The sequence below is a fragment of the Rhea americana genome, unplaced genomic scaffold (assembly GCF_003343005.1).
Source record: "Rhea americana isolate MKP2758 unplaced genomic scaffold, rheAme1 scaffold_32, whole genome shotgun sequence".
Lineage (NCBI taxonomy): Eukaryota > Metazoa > Chordata > Aves > Rheiformes > Rheidae > Rhea > Rhea americana.
This window is the reverse complement of record NW_028186446.1, coordinates 3,620,910-3,638,008: the sequence shown is the minus strand read 5'-3', so window position 1 is coordinate 3,638,008 and position 17,099 is coordinate 3,620,910. Positions and strand designations below refer to the sequence as shown.

Sequence of the window (17,099 nt, the reverse complement as noted above, 5' to 3'; positions counted from 1 at the left end):
TAGATATGACTCTAATAACTTCTTTATTAGAAGAGGCACAAGAACTTTTTAATTAAATGGAAATAACTTCTTCAGGCTGTTTTAATTTGGAACATGAACTTTTTGAACTGAAAGGCAGATAAGCAAATGTTATATATTCAAAACTTTGTTTCACATTTCTGTATGTCTTTACCTTATTTTACATTTGAAGAAAGTACAGAATATAAAATGTTTCAATTCACTTCCAGGAGAAGGTTAATTTTTAGTATAAAATCTGAAAAATCCTACAAGTTTCCTCAGAACAGTTAAGACAACTTGTATAAAAATGGAACTGTCTTGAGAATATTTCATTAAGGAAAGGGAAATGTCCATTGAGGGGAACCATGCATTGCAGCCTCAGAATTTTCTTCTAGAACAGCTTTTGGTTTTGTGATTGTTTTCTGTTAGAAAGTTACTACTTTAAAAGTCTTTAGAATTCACAAATAGTAGTTAGCAAGATTTCAAGGTGTTGTAATAATGGCCTTGTAGAGTAAAATATACTATACTTGGGATGTTATAGAAAAATAGTCTTACAAAGTTGTGATTTATTGTATGAGTTGCATGAKAATGCTGCAATATGCCCATTCTTACTTTTGAAATTTTTACACATTTTTAATACTATTTATATATTGTTTCTCAATTTACTGTAACTTTGGTTTTTCCTACCAGGTACACAGTCATTTCCATACAAAASGTAATGTCATCTTTCAAATATTAAACTGTTAATCTTACAGCACCATGGAAATTCCTTAGAAAATGCTTAACACTATCATGTGGTTATAAGGGCAATTCTGCTGAAGTTTTTTTTTTTTTGCAGGAAGACAAGCTATATGTTCTGTCTTAAAAAACTGTTTTAGAAAGAGTTGCTGATGTTTATTTTGAAGGTATGGCTGATATACAAGTAAATGTAAAGAATGAGATTTAAGTAAGACCAAGTTAAGAATTGGTGTTTATCATTATGGATGTATATTTCAGATTGTGTGTGACAAGTCACACTAATTTTCAAAATACTTCATTTATTACACACCTGCTTTAAGGCAATTACAGCATATAATATAAATTGCACCATCCCTCATAAGTTTAAGCATTGACAAGCAACTTTGTTATTAACATGTTCAGCTTTAATTTTTTCGTTAATGATTCCAGACAAAACATAATAATCTTACTGAGGAAATTCAGGCTTCCAAAAGCTTAACATATAATTAAACAGTTGTTTGTAAACATTAAAAACAAAAAAGTCAACTCTCAGTCCCACCACCAAATGTCAATGACAGAGCATAGTACAAGTAAAAGTGAATGAATTGAAGATCACAGTTCCCTGTGCTACTGTGTTAGAGAGAAACTTGGGATTTTGACTCAGCTCTGTTGAAGAAACTCAATTTGACAATTACTAGCTAAAAGTGAAAGCTGTGGAAGGTACAGTTAATTGACAGCAAAATTATTGATCGCATATTTGACTTGGAATAATTTGTGCCATAATACTTTGCTTTCAAGATCAGTAATTTAGGATAACTTTACCCTGAAATTTGTTTAGGGTACTAGGGGAATTCTAACTGTAGCCGTATGTTTAATTGGTGGGTTAGATACGCTAAAGTGTCGGTATACATTGGCTAAAGAACACAGGTGCTTAGTATAGGTGCTTAGTACAGCGTGCTAGACTGCTCARAGCAGTAACCACTTCACTAAATGAAAAAAATCTTGCAGTAGACCATACGCTTTCAGACTGCTTCTCATCAACAAATTTAATATTGGAGACTATGTAAAACAAGTAATACTGGTCAAAGGCTGTGATGAGCATTTCATTGGCAAAATTACTGGTAAGTTTTCTCCTTATTTTACCGTTGAAATGTGCATTACCCTGTTACCTTTGGTATGTAGTAAAAGCCATGCTCYTGAGTCCTTTCAAGAAAGGAGAGATGGGCTACTTTTTTGGAAGTGTTTTCATGTATTTGCATATGATAGAAAGCATGGTTTCATCCGTACCACCTCCTATTGACATTAATCTCAAGTCTCTGTAGAAATAAAAAGGAGAAATTAATATATTTGTATGCTATATTGATGGAACATAGATTTTTCTGTGTGTTTAATATGGAGCTGCTTTTGTTACATTGAAGCTTCTTGTTTACAGAAGCACATACACTGTATACAGGTGTTACCAGCACTGTAAATACCTTTTGTGTAGAGGAACGTTGCTGATTCAGTATCAGAAAGCTTAAGGTATAATTTGTCATGTTCAGTTTTCAGATTCTTTCAAAAATAACCTTAACTTGGCATACCACTAAGACTTTTCCCAGTATATTAGTGGCCCTGCCCAGCAAGAGCTCCTGCAGCTGAACTCTGAAGAGACTTCTATTTAGGTCTCATCACTTTRAATTGGCACATCATAATGTATCACTGGTTCTTGCCATGGTTTTCTGGCACAGTTGCTGGACTGTTTGGTTGAGTTGCCAGTGTATTACATACTTAGGCCAGTTGTTTGCAGAATGTCTCATCTGCTACACTACGTCTTGCTGAGTCTGCTGGTCTGTAATGCGCCTCACAATATCCCTTGTGATCACTTGGAGCTGGATTTTAAGAGTGGAGRGAGAGTTTGGAGAGCAAGCAGCAAAAAATCTTGCAGCACTAAACTGCGCTCAACTGTGTGGTAAAGAGTTGGCCTTTGATCCATAAGGCACTGCAAAATTACATGTTCTTTGACTGAGGAGCATCCTGGTCTTTCTAAAAGCTATATGAGGTCTGGCAAAACTTTAGTATAAAACCTTACCAGTATTACATGTCTGCTTCAAAAAGGAAAGGCTGCTCCAACGCTATTTAATTTTGATTTGCTAGTTCTAACAGGACTCATTTAAAAGCCGACATTTATATCACAGAGTCATCCCTACCAGAATTGCCCAAGTTCCTTGCGCTATCCAGATTACAAACTACTGTGCACCTTAAGCAATTTTCTTCATAAACTTCATCCTCTTTGGAGAGAAACCTCACCAAACAAAACAGTTCTAAACTACTGCTCTGGTTCAATAGCTTGAAAATTCCCTACCTTCCTATGGGCTTTGTTGATGGCAAGGGAGCTAGAACAACCGTATGTTATTTGTTCTTTGTGCTGTGGTGCTCTTGCTTTTTCAAGYTATAGAATTCCCCTGGCAATGCTTAGCATCTTGCATCGTCACGGCACTGTATCAATAGTAAATAATTAAATCTCAAAACTCTTCTGGAATGCAGATAAAAATCCTCAATTTGCAGCAGGAGTTCTGGACACATGAAGCTTGTTTATATGAAGTTATAAATAGGCAGTGTTAAGATCTAGCTTTGGTACTGTGTGACAGGTATGTCAGACTATTTAATAGCAATTAGATAAATATATTTGTGTTTWTATTTAAAAAAATGAGTGGTATGTCAGTATTTGCTTATTTGCTGATGGATTTTATTTTTGTCTCTATGGGTAAGGAACATTGCCTGCAGGATTGACAAACAGGCAACCAATACAAATCTCTTCCCTCTGGAGAAAGGACAGAATGTTTTACCTAGTTAAAGAGGATCAAGATGACAGAAGGCTTGCATGATATTAATCTAGCAGSCCTCTTTTGGGAAGCAGAATCACTATCAACACAAGAAACAAAAACACAGGACTAACTATCCTGCCAGGAATTCTATGATGAAGCTGGGGAAGATGACATAGGAAGGTAGGCCTGTATATAAGCTATTTATGATTTGATCATTAATACTATATTAATAACACATATGCCTGTATATATATATAAATAAATTTATTGTTTCAGACAGGCTTTTTCTGGAATGCTTTTGTTCTGAAAAAGCAATGCTTTGCTTTCTGATTGCTCAGTAGTCTTGTCATTGCCCCCACAACAGAACTGAGTGTTTTGAAAAATCTTCCAACTTTGCTGAGCTGATCGCTGACCTATGGTTCACCATTAGATAATAATGCCCTCTGCGGGGCAGAGGAGGTTCACCATTATCTAGGGGGCAGAGGATGTGGGGTCCAGCTCTTTGTAAGGCAGAGGAATCCTTTTAGGCCTTAGTAGAGTAGTTTTGAGAGGGTGACAGTGTGGCAGCTGAGGTGCTATACAATATATTGCCAAGAGTCCATTGAGGATCAAGTTTGTAACACACTGAACAGTTAAGTAAGGTATAATTTTGAGGAATTGAACTTCTAGCCATTTCTTGAATTCTGTTTTCCTCAGAAAGTAGAGGTGGGAATCAGAATGCTCAAGCAGTTTGCCTGAAGAAAAAAATAAACTCTAACTATTTTATTCTGTTCCTCCTGAAGTACTCCCTGAAAATGGTTTCCTGTCACTCAGGAGGTCCCGTGCACCTGAAACATCAACTTTAGATGATAAGATTTATTTTGCTCAACCAAGTCAAGAGATATAAATATTAAGAAGCAATCATTTTTTTTCTCAGATGAAAAAACAAAAACCATTTGTGTCTTCAATGCTGAATTTAAGAATTATAAGGGAAGGTGAGGAGCCCTTTCCACCCACCAAACTCAAGCCACTTTATCAACAGTTTCTGGTTATGCAGCAAAGAGCACAAAATGGACCCTCCAGGTTGTCAGTTGAAGTTCCTTGTCTCCATAGGTACCATAACATATAACCTCCTTCAGAAATTTTTCAAGAACTACTTTACGGCAGTGTGTTGTGTTTTTTTTCTCCACTCAATCTTTCACTATTCTAATTTGAAGGCTGTCGCGTAACAGACTTACTCTGATGATTAAGAACCCTCTAATTTACAGCCTAATAAGCATGTTCATAACTAGTATAATCCACCTATTCTGATGCCAGTTTAAGTGGCATCTCCTCTTTCAGCTAGTACTTATCCTTTTGCTGTACCCACAGAGAGCAAWTCAGCCATTTTCAAAAGCCAAGCTCTGGCTTTTATCTGGCTATAAACCTTTTGGTCCTCAGTCATCCTAAAAGTCAGGGTTGGTACTTGCTTGAGTCTGAGATCTTCCTTCAGTGTAATTTCACTAGGTATAAAGCAGGAACATGAACCTAGCTCACAATGAACACAGTCAGTGAGCATCAGTAAAGGTTTTTGAACTTGCAGCATGCTATTCAAGCGCAGAGACTGCAGGTAACACTACTGTATAAACTACTCTCCTCAGCCTCAAGCCTGAAAGCCTATAAAAAGTTTAGCATCTTGTAGCTCTGCATTCTACAACCATATGCTACATACAATCAAGGATCTGCCTCTGCTCAGGTAGCCCTTCTAAATTACATTTTCCTCTTGAAAGCCATATGGTATTATGGTCTGAAAACCCCTTTTTATTCACAAACACTGTGAAGGAGGCTGCTACACTATCTTCACATAACTTTAAAGCTTGAGAAAATAAATTAAGTCTTTGTCTTCCCCTTGTCTGGCAGGGATTGTTGGAATTACTAGTGCCCCTTTGATGTGGAGAAGAAACTGAGAATTCTATTGAGACTGAATTTTGGCTAATGCAGCTGTGTGGGTTCTGTTTTTTTCTGCATCAGCCTAGCATTGACATCACGACAATAATTTCTCAGAGACTCTGTTCCCCGCTTTTCTGGTTGGGAGGGCATTGGTATAGTGTCTTGCTAAATCTTAACAATTTYTTTTTTAGCTCAGACTACCACTGTTTTCAAAAAGGCTATTTAAATGCTGCTTCCTTTCAGTGCAACGTGCACTTGATTACAAAAGGCTAACATGTTTTYTAGTCAGCTAGATTGTTTACTGGCCATCAAAAAGTTAAACATAGTTTAAAAGAGTCTTTAGAGGGAGAAGATGGATCTGATAGCACATAGTGGAGTAGGCTGTAGCCAAACTAGCACAGAATAGCTAGTGGCTGTGCACAACAGTTTTCATGACCTTGCCCATTTCCTTCAATGGAGATTTTGAAAAAAAAATGTCTGTGCGGGAGTAGGTATAACCCTAGCTTGTTCTGGAGTATAGCTCTACTTTAAATTTACATCATTGTATGGTTACCTACTTTGATTTCCCATATTAGAGCTAGATGTCAAGTGCTCCATCTTCTAAAATCCCTCTCCCCAGTTACCTAGGRCCGTGATACAGCAATGGTAGACCTTCCAGTGTTTGCTATGCAAGCCTGGGACCAGGTCTGGTTTTTTTTGTTTGTTTGTTTGTTTTTTCTTCCCTTCCCTGCTCTTTCTCCTTACTCTTTGCCTCAAAGAAATCATGAGAGTAATCCTTTCTGCCTTCCACATCCAGCCCAAGCCTAGACTCATTCTAGTTTAGTCATACTTTGTAAAGAATGAAAGAGTAAAAAAAAAAATAATAATAATAAACTGAATATTTCAATTCATATTTTAAACATTTGAGGAACATAATAATTTAGAAGGAAATAYATTACTTATTCAAAGAAATTCAACTTAAAAGCTATATGGAAGTTTGATTTTTACTTATCCTTAAATAAAAATAAAAACTCATACTGCAATACCTAGATGACCATAAAGGGTGAAAAAAAAAAATCTGTTTCCTTCTGTAACTCTATGTATTTGGCAATGCTATTTTTATACTTTCTCTGTTTCACATGAGTAGCTGGTCAATATTTTCTACCTTTGCCTTCTTGAACCTTTCACAGTGCGTCAAGGAAAGAAATTTAACACTCTTTCTATTACACCCCCCCCCAAAAAAAAATAAAACTTGTAAGAATTGGCAGCAGTTAGAAACAGTGTTTAGTGCTTGAAATTATCTTAATTAAAAAAAAAAAACACATTTTTTAAGAAGGTAAGGTGACAAATTTTTTCCATTTTCCTGGAAGTGTATATAGTTGCTACTAAAACAGCAGTAGCTGAAGTAGCTTTCAGATCAGTAGCTGAAATTAAAAAAAAAATATTGTGATGAAGTCCAAAAAATTGCAGTATACTTGCTAAAAATTTTTCCCTCCTTCTGGTCTCTCATAACCTGGAGTTTTCATATAGGTAAATGTCTTCAGTAATTGATCTTTCCTAAGTCATGAGATCTTTGAGGCATTTGTTAAGGGGGAGAGAAAACCAAACACGAACATCAGTCTGTCTCTCTCCTTCTCCAGAATCATGCCGGGTGAGTAAAGTTTGGAAAGTCCARTCCACTCCTGTTGATTTATATATTGGCTTGTATAAAATATTTCTATTAAACAYTTTGATATTTGGGCTCAAAACTTTTTCCAAACTCATTCTCCTTCTCAAAATCCGTTCAACTGAAAATGAAACATCTAAGAAGTATAAAAAATCAGCCTAAGAGAGCTATCTTTAATTACTCTTTCCAGAGAATATTATACTTTAGAAAAGTCATGTGTTCTACAAAGCATAAAAGACTAATGATTTATAAAGAATGTTTATGAATRAAGTAAATTGGCAGATAGTTTTGTGTGGGACCTGTTTAGTATCTCCCCACCAACACTGATAAACAACTCCAAAGACATAATGTACAAACCATGYGTTATGCCATGTAGTCTTTGAGGAGTAACAGCCTGATGTATCAGACACTAACATTTCCTTGGAAACTTGGTAAGCCTTAYGCTGCAAAAATCTTTGTATATTATWCTGAATGTCATGCTGTGCGCTTACGGTAAGTGCTGCTTGCTACTTTACCAACATCACAGTGACGTGAATGGTTACTCAGACTACTGCAGAAAAAAGAACTGTTTTATGAAAGTTGCTGCTTTGCTTATCATTAGAGATTAATGTTTATAACATGAACCTGTAATTGTTTATTTAAGTAATATTCTACTTCACTTTTCCTGGAGCTTATGCTTATTCAGTAATGGAATTTTATTGATTCACAGAAAATGTTAATGTGTGGATATCACAAGTCCTCTAACCTCATTTATTTCAGAGACAGAAAGATACGTTTCTTTGAACAGCTGACAAAATTGATACCAATAGGAAATACTCTGTATTTCTTTTCAGGAAAGCAAAAATGTGACTGTACTACTGTGCTTAGAAACTACTCTGGAATTTATATCGCAAAGCTCTGTCTAGAAGTAGCAATGATATATAAGGGTAGGAAATATATAAATGCTCATGGATTCATCCCTACACATTACTAATTTGATAGTAAGTGCTTTGAAACAGGATTCATTTCACTCAGAGTGCTYACTTCTGCATCACTGGCAACCATTAGCTGCTAATAAAAGGTTGTGAAAAAAGTAGCTAAGAAAAACCGTCATATTGACAGCTGACTTAAAGCYACCATGGAACAGTCTGCACCTTCACTGGAAAATTTCAGGAATCCACAAATCAACAAAGGTTGAAGATATCTCTGCCCTACCAGAACAGTATTTTTGTTCATAATATTAAAAATCGAAAAAAGAATTCCTAACTCAGATGAACCATGCCCTGCAACTCCGCTGTCGATGGTTTTCTCACTTGAGAGGGTGGACGCTGCAGAAAGACATATTTGACAGTAGAGAGCTTAGCTGCTCCATTTGCCAAAAGGGGAAGTGACTGTATGACCTGTACTGTTAGATCATATTACCTACGCTACATGGGTGAGGCAGCAGAGCATGACCTGAGAGTTGGGATCCCCCCCACAAACAGACAAACTAGGAAAGGATAAGAGTTAAACATCAGAAAGTATCTCTCTTTCACTCCCTGGTTTAAACAGAAGAGACATTATCAGGAAATTATTGACAGGTTTATATGCCACTCTCTAGCATACTGTTTCTGCTTTTCTCCTGCTGTTTTCTACTGCTTTGGAATAACCTTCATTACTCCAAACAAATGAGCATGCTATAAAGAAGTGAGCTTTTTATAGATTTTTTTTTTTAAATGTGCTGTTCTCACTTTACACAGATGCAACGCTTATCAAAACTTTGACCTAACTGAAACACTAATTTTGCTAACCTTTGATTAGGTATTGTATTATAACGGCTGACCTGAAATTTGTTAGAGTAAGAAAACAAAAGTTCTATGTTGGTTCTCCTAGAGGAGGACCTTTTTAGCATGAAATTAAAGAGGACAAATATCCCATATAAGGTATTTCTCATTTCATATTTTTCTTACATTAGTAAAAGAATTTTCCCATATTCACCACTCATTTGCTTACCTGTAAAATCTGCTCACCAGGACCTCACTGGTGAATCCCATTCCTCCCCAAAATTGAAGACAACTATCAGTCACCTCACGTGCCACACGACCTGCCTTTAGCTTAGCCATGGAAGCAAGTTTGGTCACATCATTGCCTTCTATATAGAGAGCTAAAAAAACAAACAAAAAAAAGCCCCGCACAGTTGTACACACAGACTCTAATCACCGCCTGTCTCACTGCCAGTTGTCTTTCTATATTCCTTTATAAAGAACCTGAGAAGGTTCTTTACGTTAAGAAAAATACRTCTGAGAAGATGGACATGGAAGCTCACCAACAGTCCGGTACAGCAGAGAGCGAAGGAGTTCCACCTCTGTTGCTAGCTCTGCCAGGCGGAAGTGCACTGCTTGGTTATGCAGTATGGACTGATCAAAAGCTTTTCTCTGGCGAGTGTAGTCAATAGTTTCTTGTATTATATTTTCCAGTGGTGTCAGGACTTCAAGAATCAAAGCACAGAACAACACATTGTTTTACTTAGATCTTTTCAACAAGAAGGGAAACAACACGTTTTTATCCCCACACATTGTACAAGCAGTACATTAGGTTTTTTGAAGTAAATTATTTCATATGCTCAAATTGCAGTGCCTAGTTCAAGTTCTTACAAAATGTGTGTCATTTGTACCTTAAAGATAGGTTCTTTACATCTGACGATAGATTTTTTTTTTAACACCCCAAACTGAAAAAAAATTCAAAGGAGACTGAGGAAAGTGGGGAGCAGGGAGGAAAAATAAGAGAAAAGTACTCCTAATGACAAGTATGAATACTCTATCTTTAGGGCTTTTTATCATTTGGGGCTCTATCCAAAGCTTGTGACAAATCCTGCTTTCTGTGCTACGTGTGTTCTAAAGTCTGTTACAGTCTCAAAAGAAAGTCTGAAGGTACACAGTCTGCTCATCGAGGAATGCCGTAGAATATATTTAAGGAAGCTTTCATATGGTAGAAACCTATTCAGAGATCAAGGAACACCAGTAGGCTGTTTGCTGTGTTTGCATTCTGTCATTCAAAGTCCCAATAAAGGAAGTGAAAAGTATTAAGCTTCATAGCCATGTTTAGTAAGTTCTAAACTKCATTTCCAATAGAAACAAAACTGAAGCAGGAGACTGCTGGAAGACAGATGAGAGAGAGAGGAGAAACTCTACTTTAAAGTAAGATGACTAGTTCACTGCCATTTTTTGAGTAACCTTACAGGGACTTTTAAACATAAAGAGAAGGAAAAGAGTTTGCTTTCCAAGGCAAACCAGCCCTGAGATGAAGGACTATGTTATCAGTCTCCTGCAAATTAGCTAGAGTAACATCAGGTACTGAATCAGTGCAGAAGAATTTTGCTTGACAAATGTGGAATCACGGTCATTATGGCAAGCAGTAGGGAGTGAGGAGAAAAGCCATAAATCCATCTCTATGAGAAGAGTCACATTTTCTCATTTGAAAGTATGCATATCCGTATATATAAAATTTACACTCTGAAATGCAAGAATTGGAATCCAAAATGCAAAATACAAACAACCCTTGGCTTCTACAAAATTCCTTTTCCAGCTACTGTGGCTCTTCCAGTTTATCCACATGACAGTGCCTTACAGGATTCCTCTGTGCTTCCAGAATCTCTTTTACATCATTTTCAAGCCCACATCAGGAAATAACTTTGTATCCCACCGGTTCCTCACCTACACGACCGCTTGTCAACTTTTCCACAGAGCACCATTTTTTCACATACTGCCCCCACACTCCAGAATGTTATCAGCTTTTCTTGTTCCTTAAATATTACCCCTCCTTTTACAAGCAACTATACCATCAGTGCTTATTTTGCAAAGAGAATACAGAATAATGTCCTACTTTCACCTGCATTAACACACTAGTCTATGCTGTTACCCTGCTGCTGGTTCTCTAGACAAGTAATTGCTTTTTTTGAGGGACAACTCTTATTCAGAGAGAACGTCCCTTTTGAAGGACCATGTCATGCATTGCTGTAACACGTAAGATGCTAATAGGTTTTTCTTTGTACTTCTATAGCCTCTAGCTTGAGAGATGCTATAGAAAGTGATATCTAAGAGTCTCTTGTCCCTTTTCTTTGTACTTCTATAGTCTCTAGCTTAAGAGATGCTATAGAAAGTGATATCTAAGAGTCTCTTGTCCCTTGTCCTCAACCTGATACCTAGGAAACATGCAGAGTCTGAACTGCTGGGAGGGAAAATAAACAGCGTGCGCTAGTGCTAGGAAAGGAGAAGTGAGGTGAGAGGGATAAGGACGAGGAGTCCCTTGCTTTGTGTTGGTCTGTCAGAGCAAGGCAATGCAGCTTGGCTCACGTGGTTCCCAGCAGCCAGCAGCTGGTGTAATAAGGAATGAGGAATGGTCAAGAAGGGGCAGAAGCAGGACCGATTAAGAAGCAATAAAGCAGCACCTATTGACTGCAAACAGGCCTAAGGTCACAAGGAGAGTTTGGCCCATCTCTGCTCAGGCTGCCAGCACACATCAGGGCCGGGAGCAGGGTGCCTGCATGTGCTTCCCTGCCTCCTTCCTATCCCCATTTCTCAGCTAATCCATCCTCCCTGTTTCTCCAATATTCCTTTAGCTGTCAACCCTGTCCCTCTACTTGTTCTCGGAAGCTGTAATTTGCATACAGAAATAAACAGGAAATCTTCAAAGGACAGGTATTTAGAGCTACACACATAGCTCTACTATGGCAAAGCTTAACTGTACTGCAAACAGTGCAATGCAAAACATGCAAACAGCAATGACATGCAACATGCCATGAATACTATGAGTGACGACAGCCTCGCAGAACATAATAGCTTACGATGCTTTGTTACATCTTTGTTAAAGATAGAGAAATGCCATTCTTAATAGTGAAACTCAATTTCTCTCTGAACTTCTATCTTTCTTTAATGTACTCACAAATTTGTTTCTTCTTTTGTCATATAATCTCCATATCCTCAGGTAATACTGGATCCATCAGTTTTAACTGACAGCACATGCAGGAACTATCATTCTGGAGTGGCCCAAGGAGTCCTTTAGACATCAGAGATCATGAAGATCTTCAAGTTCAAAGACCCTGAAGTTGCCAAATGTGGAGTAATTTTTTTCCTTATACTTCTATCCAACTTATATTTTCCCATTTAAACTTTCTACTCACTGTAAATATAGTTTGCCTGGCTATGTCTCCTCTTAAAATGAAAGGAAATTAAAACATTTTTCTCACAATGCGGCCAATCACTGTCTAGTGAGATGCACGATGGATTACTATCCCCACACTGAACAATCTGTCTTTTAAAGATGTGGGCTATACATGCAAAATGATCCGTCATCCTGTTTACTGGCCATGACTCAATGCTACTCAGAAAAATTAGAATACAGAAACAGATAGAAGTAATTAGAAAAGTGCCATTCTACTTTCTCATATGTATTAAACTCCCTCTTTGCCCCCAAGTTAAGCAATTCACAAAAAAAAAAAATTGTTTGCTTTCTCACCATAGCAACATCCTTTTCCTGTGATCAGTGTAACTGGTTCTTAAAGTAACTGCATTTACTGAGTGTCACAACATGGGAAGAGATGTGGCAGTTGCTTTTTTTTTTTTTTTTCCTTCAATGAAGCAAGAAACAGCAATTTTTAACAATGCCTTGGATACATATCACTCAGTAAAAAAGACCGTATCTGTGACCAAATTTTGATTTGTTAGAATAAGATTATTGAAAAAATATAACTTTGAATAAAAATGCTTCCAGGAAATTTGTTTCTCATTTGTGTTTTAAATTTGGTTCACTGAAAAATGATTTAAAAAGAAGGTGAAGTAGGAAGGGAACTTCTCACAAACGTTCTAAGAGTTGGCCACAAAGAAGAAATTTAATAACCAAAAGGAAGGCATGTGATACTTGATACAAAACAATACTTCAGAAGGAAAAGAAGGAAAGGAAAAGAAGGAAAAGAAGGAAAGGAAGGAAAGGAAAAGAAGGAAAAGAATTGTTGTCAATTTGTTCTTCCAGGTTTTGGGAAGCAGTCAAAACAAGCATGTCAGGATTTATCCTTGAAGTGATAAAAATAGATTGATGATTTTCAGTGTTAAATGAGTAGTCATGATTGGGGAAGGAATAGAAATGTCTTTCTGAGGGCCAGAAATGAGGACTAGGAATACACATGCAGACCTAATCCTGAAACTAATCCTAATCCTGAATCCACCAAGCACCTGGTTCCCATCTGAATATCAGTTACTTTTTTTTTCTTGTTTGCCATAATTGGTTTCTTATAAGGTTTGCAACTTGACTGAAAGTCTGGGCCTTGTCCCTGCTCCCCATGATCTTCATGCATTTTGTATCAGATAGTCAATTGACAAAAAATGAAAATAACCCAGGGGGTTCAAAGCAAGGCCTAAATACACTGACCACTAAGCTGCAGGATCAGGCTTTCCCTCCCTTTGCCAGCTCCAAGGCTCTTCCATTCCAGCTGTGCTCGCCGGGCTTCCAAGGGGTGAAAGATGCCTTTGTCAGATYGCTCATCTAGATGAGAGGTTAGCCTGCTCTTACAGCGTTGTTCTGGCTAAAAAGGAGAATTGAGACGTGGCATCCCACTTCCTGAAAAAGCACTTTAACTGCCAGGCTATTATGCAAAGTTGGACAGTACCAAGCTACCAGCGGTTTTAATACAAGTGATCTAACCTGCTGTGCTTTGTGTTTTGATGCAGTCAGTATGTGTCAGAGTTGCTCTGAGCATGACTAACGCAGCAGGTTTCTCCACTGCCTGGCAGTGAGATGCTCAGGGAATGTCACTGGAACCTGGAATGTTTGATCATTTTGTTTGGCTAAGATCCCAAATTGAGTATAAAAACGTGCAGCTAAGTCCTTACTGTCTACATAAGCCTTKATTATGTTTTAGGGGGCAATTATTATTAAAATCCCCCTATTGCTTTGAAATGGCAGGAAGGCAGTCAAAATTTAAACAACTCTTCCAGTAATAAGTGCTTGAGGTGATCAGTTATGTGTACAAGAAGGGGTGAAATGCAGCTACTTGCTCTGGAAGGTAATTAGCATAAGACACAAAAGAACTTYGTAAATTAAAATAAATCCTGACMGCGGAGCAAAACTTTCTCTTCCTTTTATAAGCTCTGCTAAGGGGACATGGTAACTACTGTTTAATAGGACAGTYATTGGTTAGTGAAAAAGAAAGACTTTTTTTTATTTTGATGATGCTTATAAAATAATGACATGACAATATATAYATCTACAGAAAAACAACCTTCAGACAAATTGCTTGATATTGTTTAATTTATGTTTAACAAGTTTGGGACAAAACTATGCTTGCGATAAGCAAAGAATTCTGAAGTCAGATAGCTGAAGGGTTTCTGGTGATGGATACCTGAGGTACCATTCAGTTGCCTCTGGAGCATAAGGGCAGTTCTAGATCAGTGTCAATGGTGTACTATCAATCCTATAGGAAGAAAAACTGTTTTAATTGTACCCTATTTACCAGATTTGCTACATATCTGCCTAAGATGTCCTAGGCAGGAATACTGTTATCCTAGAGATTTCAGAATTTGCCTGGACAAGGCCCTGAGCAACCTGATCTAACTTTGAAGTCAGCCCTGCTTTCTCCAGGAGGCAGAATTAGTTGACCTCCAGAGGTCCCTTCAAACTGAGATTGCTATCTGAATATGCACCACACGGATGAGCTCTGCTTGCAGAGTAAGCCAGGCATGCTAAGATCTTGGTTTGAAGAGCTACTCCCCTGTGTAAGCAGCTCTTCAGCACAAGTGCGCAGCCTGCAACCTGGGCGCTGCTCTGCTGACCTGGGCCAGCCCAGCCAGCGTGATGCTGCCAGAAGCACCAGTCTTGCTAGACACGCTCTGGAGGGCTGATCTCTGCATGGGCCGCAGCTGCTTGCATGCAGTTTCTAGACATCCAGAATCAGTCCAATCTAAATATAGGGACAAATTTGAGAAATGCTAAAACAAAAGGCTCCCTGTATGAGAGAAAATGCCTGAATTGTAGTYGGATGGCCAAGCGTTTAAGGTGCTCATCTAGAAGAGATCTACCCCTTCTAGCCCTTGCTCCATGGAACATTTACCTTTGAAAGCAAAGCAGAACAGGAGAGGCTGACTGCTCACAGAGCATCTTAGAACCTGTGGTTAGAGCACTTCCCTTTATATAGCAGTTCCCATCCATGCTTTCAATATTAGGCAGACAGACTGAGTTCAAAACAAATTGATTTGAACAGAGTTTGACCCCCACCTTGTAAGTATCCTAAACGGTGTGCAAAAGCAGGACTAGCAGTAATGCCACATCTTCCCAGAGTCTGCAATGGCATCCCTTGTAAGTCTAATCTCTTGTTCTTTGCTGAAATTGCCCCATGTTTACAATTTAGCTCAAGTGGAACTAAGAACTTTGGCTGAAAACAAAAACATTTTTTAAATATCTGAACTCCAAAATATTTGGCCTGAGACCAAGTCATAACAGATACTATTTTTTCTTAAATTTGGTTACTGAATCAGAAAATCCGTTCTTACAGTTCCTAGTTCTCAAACAACACAGACAGTAACAGATAAGGTATGTATGAAAGAGTACAAATATGGCAAGATTATTTATACAACTCTAAAATGTAAAGACCACCAATCTTCTTCCATTGAACCCCATTATACTTCAATTAAAGCAGTAAATATTGTAAGAAAAAAAWTGGAATGGACAATCCAGACTTGGGTCTGGCAATCTGGAGTATCCAGAATCTGGATGTCTCAGATATCCAGATTTGAGCATGGCCTGGGTTCAGAAGAACAAGAATTCTGTGACAGCATAACTTCAGGAAAAGAAATTGGATGAGGTACTGCATACATCCAATATGCACAGAGGTAAAACAGCAGATCTGCAAAAACAAAATTGTCTGTACACAGCCATTTCAATTCATTTTTAAAAATCTAGAATAAACATAAACTGACTGTGCTACAGGAAAGGTCCCCATCCACCTATTTCATGTCAGCATTTTGATAAACTTTGTTCTATGTTTGCAGCCCACATAGCACAATGCTACATTTTCTTATCAGCAGAAGGCACCAAGAGGAAGAAACAAGGCAAAACCAGCCCTTATGATGCCTCACAGACAGTTCTCTTTCTATTTCAGGTTTTCCTACAGAAAGGGAAGGTTCTGAGTTTCCAGGCTGTGACAGATTGTAAAAACCAAAANAAAAAAAAAAAAAAAAAAAAAAAAAAAAAAAAAAAAAAAAAAAAGGTGTAACTTACAATAAAACGAAAGTGCTATTAGTCATTCTGTAAGAGTGACTCCTGTGTCCCAGTCAGGCCCCAGAAGCGCAAATGATGACTTACGACTTACCAGTGGCTACTCCCCACAGCCGCTCTTCTTGGAATTGCAACATCTGATATGTAAAACCCATTCCTTCCTCACCGATGAGGTTTTTGCTGGGGACTCTTACRTCTTCAAAAAAGATCTGAGCTGTGTCCGATGACCTCATGCCCAGTTTGTCTATCTTTTTAGCAATATGAATGCCTGAAGAAAAAGAGATATTAGAAAGGCAACAAAATGTAGGAGTTGGAGGTACAAGTATGGCATTTTTAAAGCAGTGAAGCTGCATACATGTTAAGATGTATGCCAAAGCTGCAGTGAACGTACACCTTTAAGAAAACATGAAAGTATTTTATGCTTTAAGAACAAAAGAGCCCACAACCTATTTTTAAGAATTTATTTTTCTTTAAGCAGCAAATCAGAATATGCAGTTGTAAAGATTTTACTTTTCAGAATGTACACAAATGAAAATTATTTGCTACCAGAAATAATCCTACCTCATAGATCTCTTGAAATCATGTGCTATTTGATTGCTTACATTTGATTTTTAATGCACTATAATCAAATTCTGGAATTCAACTTAAGAATACTTGTTGGATGCCTGTGCTGCAGTGAAACAGTAAAGAAATACTTAACAATGACAGACATCAGAGTTATGTTTTAAACTGCAACTAGAGTTCTTCCTTCTCTCTCTCCTACATTTACCCTCTCACTTTTACCCCATTCTGATCTTCTGTACTGA

General features: G+C 37.7%; 1 protein-coding gene and 1 long non-coding RNA gene across 3 annotated transcripts in view; one reads left to right on the top strand and one right to left on the bottom strand.

Annotated features, from left to right (window-relative positions):
- Positions 1–661: 661 nt before the first annotated feature.
- On the top strand, positions 662–12,732 carry LOC146592731 (uncharacterized). The gene is made up of 3 exons (XR_014896529.1): positions 662–712; positions 3,463–3,698; positions 12,013–12,732. It is a non-coding gene; the product is annotated as an uncharacterized LOC146592731 (long non-coding RNA).
- The window catches only part of LOC146592730 (putative acyl-CoA dehydrogenase 6), an 86,679-nt gene continuing 70,697 nt past the window's right edge, over positions 1,118–17,099 (bottom strand). Inside the window, exons 6-9 of one of the 2 annotated variants that reach the window (XM_085310514.1) lie at positions 16,388–16,561; positions 9,356–9,517; positions 9,043–9,193; positions 1,118–2,030 (exon numbers count right to left, since the gene is read on the bottom strand). In XM_085310514.1, the coding sequence (XP_085166640.1) occupies positions 1,940–2,030; positions 9,043–9,193; positions 9,356–9,517; positions 16,388–16,561 (578 nt within the window). In that variant the 3' untranslated portion in view covers positions 1,118–1,939. The remainder of the gene's footprint in view (positions 2,031–9,042; positions 9,194–9,355; positions 9,518–16,387; positions 16,562–17,099) is intronic. The other variant, XM_085310515.1, reaches the window with a different exon arrangement.